The 3,761-nt window shown below is 44.5% G+C and overlaps 1 protein-coding gene across 1 annotated transcript; it reads left to right on the top strand.

Annotated features, from left to right (window-relative positions):
• The first annotated feature begins 2,441 nt into the window (after window positions 1–2,441).
• On the top strand, window positions 2,442–2,889 carry LOC149985115 (zinc finger protein 24-like). The gene has a single exon (XM_090215084.1). It carries the CDS (start codon window positions 2,467–2,469, stop codon window positions 2,887–2,889), a length of 423 nt encoding a protein of 140 aa, XP_090071210.1. The 5' UTR covers window positions 2,442–2,466.
• The last annotated feature ends 872 nt before the right edge of the window (window positions 2,890–3,761 follow it).

Genomic DNA, 3,761 nt, shown 5'->3' with positions numbered 1-3,761 from the left:
AGACCTTGTTTATTGCAGCAAACGTGATTTTAGACCTAGTTTATTGCAGCAAACATGATTCTAGACCTTGTTTATTGCAGCAAACGTGATTTTAGACCTTGTTTAGTGCAGCAAACTTGATTTTAGACCTTGTTTATTGCAGCAAACATGATTCTGGACCTTGTTTATTGCAGCAAACATGATTCTAGACCTTGTTTATTGCAGCAAACGTGATTTTAGACCTTGTTTAGTGCAGCAAACTTGTTTTTAGACCTTGTTTATTGCAGCAAACATGATTCTGGACCTTGTTTATTGCAGCAAACATGATTCTAGACCTTGTTTATTGCAGCAAACGTGATTTTAGACCTTTTTTAGTGCAGCAAACTTGATTTTAGACCTTGTTTATTGCAGCAAACATGATTCTGGACCTTGTTTATTGCAGCAAACATGATTCTAGACCTTGTTTATTGCAGCAAACATGATTTTAGACCTTGTTTATTGCAGCAAACATGATTTTAGACCTTGTTTATTGCTGCAAACATGATTCTGGACCTTGTTTATTGCAGCAAACATGATTCTGGACCTTGTTTATTGCAGCAAACATTATTCTAGACCTTGTTTATTGCCATAAACAAGGTCCGTCCGTCCGTCCGTCCGTCCGTGTCTCTCCGTCTGTCCGTCTGTCTGTCTCTGTCTGTCTGTCTCTCTGTCTCTCTTATTTTGTGTCTGTCTGTCTGTCTGTCTGTCTGTCTGTGTCTGTGTCTGTCTGTCTGTCTGTCTGTCTGTCTGTCTGTCTGTCTGTGTCTCTGTCTGTGTCTCTGTCTCTGTCTGTGTCTCTGTCTGTCTGTCTCTGTCTGTCTGTCTCTGTCTGTCTGTCTCTGTCTGTCTGTCTCTGTCTGTCTCTGTCTGTCTCTGTCTGTCTCTGTCTGTCTCTGTCTGTCTCTGTCTGTCTCTGTGTCTGTCTGTCTGTCTGTCTGTCTGTCTGTCTGTCTGTCTGTCTGTCTGTCTGTCTGTCTGTCTCTGTGTCTGTGTGTCTGTCTGTCTGTCTGTCTGTGTCTGTGTCTCTCTCTGTCTCTGTCTCTGTCTCTGTTTCTGTCTGTCTGCCTGTGTCTCTGTCTGTGTGACGTAGAAGTCCGTCACTGGCCGCGGGCAGCATTTGGTTCTTTAACGCACACACATATTCATCACTCCTCCCTGCGCCATTATACCATAAGTTAACAATGTGGGTCGACACACAATTTAACTTCTGTCTTGGTATATGCATTTCACACTTGTCAATGTTCATATTTGAGAGATACAATAATTATTATACTTATCAATGTTGTGGATGGGCGCATTGTTTGTTTGTTCTGTTCCTCTCTCTCCATCTCTGTAGCTTCCGGGTATGCTGGAAAAGGACCCGAGCTAAGGGAATTGGGTTGGCTTTATAGTGCCTGTCCCAAATGGCTCATTAATGCATATGGGCATATTGAAAGATATTGTCAGTAGTGATGTAATGTTGTAAATGTTATGTTGTGATATTGTTTAAAACCGTGTGGCAATGTATATCCTTTAGTATGTTTAGTTCATGGAAAATGTAGGTTTGTATTGTTAATTGATTCATTAATTAGGGTTAATTGTTCTGAGGGGAGGGGCTAGCCCTATAAAAGGAGCCTCTCTCCACTCTCTAAGGGGGATTTTTTGGATTGAGCTGTGGATGGGGCAGCATTGTTTTTAAGCTGTCCCATAAGGTAGACGTTGATGGCAGTACTGTTGTTTTCTGTTCCGGAATCACTTGTAAATAAACACCTTTCCACAGAAGAACTTTTGCGGTTCCGCCATCTTTTTATTTTTATAGAGGTTAGGTTATCCAGTTTAGCCATCTGGCCTACTCTACGTGACATATGGTGGCAGTGGTGGGATGGCGTACCGCAAATCAGTGAATTCCAACAAGAGAGGTAAAGGAATGCGTACAGGATTGCGTTCTCAGCAACAGCATCAACTGTCAGAAAAGGTACCTGAAGTTGAACCGGGGTGGAATACCATGGAATCGTCTGGTGAAGAAGAGGTCAAGTATGAGAAACTAGGAGCCCGACCGCGGGGCCAAAGACAACCAGAACTGGGTGAGCTGCTGACTGAAGGAGCAGTTGGGGGACCAGAACCACACCCAACCATGGTAACCCTTTTTCAACAACTTTTCACCTGCCTTGAGAGGAGGGACGAAGACCTCAAGCAGACCTACGCCAATCTATCCTCACAGCTCCCCACCAGGCGGAACTCGTCAGTGAGAGCCCAAGATTGGGTCTTCCAACACCAGGACGACAAAGGCTCGATGCAGCAGGGACTTCAACTCCACAGCAGGCACCCGAAGCAGTAGTGAGGCCAGCACCAGGAGACCAGTCCAGCAGTGTTAACGTCCATCTTCCAGCATTCCTGAGGAAGGAGCCAAAGATGCCCTCATGACAGCAGGGGAAGGACATTGAAAACTACCTGCTGAGGTTTGAGCGCATGGCTAAGACGTGGCAGTGGCCTGAGGTAGAGTGGGCCTGCAGGCTTGTCCCATTGCTCACGGGCAAGGCCTTAGAGGCTTACACAGCAATGGATGAGGGGCTGGCCAATGTCTACAAGGGCTTGAAGGAAGCGCTGCTGGTGAAGTTTGACATCTCACCGGAAACCTACCGTCAACGCTTCAGAGCTGCATCAACGCCATCGGGTGAGTCGCCGACAGAGACGTACCACCGCCTCAAGGGTCTCTACCGACGATGGGTTCGACCGGGGGAGAAGACACAGGACGAAATCGGGGAGGTCATCATCCTCGAGCAACTTCTACAAGTTCTACCACACGACATTCGAAACTGGGTCCGAGAGCACGAGCCCAAGGACGGGCTTATGGCGGCCAAGCTTGCACTGCAGTATCTTAAAACCTGTTAGAGCTCTATGGGCGCTATTTCATTTTTGGATAAAAAACGTTCCCGTTTTAAGCGCGATATTTTGTCACGAAAAGATGCTCGACTATGCATATTCTTGACAGTTTTGGAAAGAAAACACTCTGAAGTTTCAGAATCTGCAAAGATTTTGTCTGTAAGTGCCCCAGAACTCATTCTACAGGCGAAACCAAGATGATGCATCACCCAGGAATTAGCAGAATTTCTGAAGCTCTGTTTTCCATTCTCTCCTTATATGGCTGTGATTGCGCAACGAATGAGCCTACACTTTCTGTCGTTCGCCCAAGGTCTTAGCAGCATTGTGACGTATTTGTAGGCATATCATTGGAAGATTGACCATAAGAGACTACATTTTCCAAGTGTCCGCCTGGTGTCCTGCGTCGAATTCGGTGCGCAATTGCCAGCTGCTTCTACTTTACCATTTGATTCAGGGGAGAAAGCATGTGTCCAAGAACGATGTATCAATGAAGAGATATGTGAAAAACACCTTGATGATTGATTCTAAACAACGTTTGCCATGTTTTCAGTCGATATTATGGAGTTAATTTGGAAAAAAGTTTGCGTTTTGAGGACTGAATTTATGGATTTTTTTTGGTAGCCAAATGTGATGTATAAAACGGAGCTATTTCTAATACACAAGGAATCTTTTTGGAAAAACTGAGCATCTGCTATCTAACTGAGAGTATCCTCATTGAAAACATCAGAAGTTCTTCAAAGGTAAATGATTTTATTTGAAGGCTTTTATGTTTTTGTTAATGTTGCGTGCTGGATGCTAACGCTAATGCTAACGCTAAATGCTAACGCGAAATGCTAACTCTAGCTAGCTACTTTTACACAAATTATTGTTTTCCTATGGTT

This window comes from Oncorhynchus mykiss, chromosome 2, assembly GCF_057628025.1.
Source record: "Oncorhynchus mykiss isolate SJ-2025 chromosome 2, ASM5762802v1, whole genome shotgun sequence".
Lineage (NCBI taxonomy): Eukaryota > Metazoa > Chordata > Actinopteri > Salmoniformes > Salmonidae > Oncorhynchus > Oncorhynchus mykiss.
The sequence above is the reverse complement of the archived record's forward strand: the minus strand, read 5'-3'. Positions and strand labels throughout refer to the sequence as shown.

What these genes read in the sequence shown, in the direction of transcription:
- LOC149985115 (XM_090215084.1), top strand. Translation starts at nt 2,467, where the DNA reads ATGGCTAAGACGTGGCAGTGGCCTGAGGTAGAGTGGGCCTGCAGGCTT.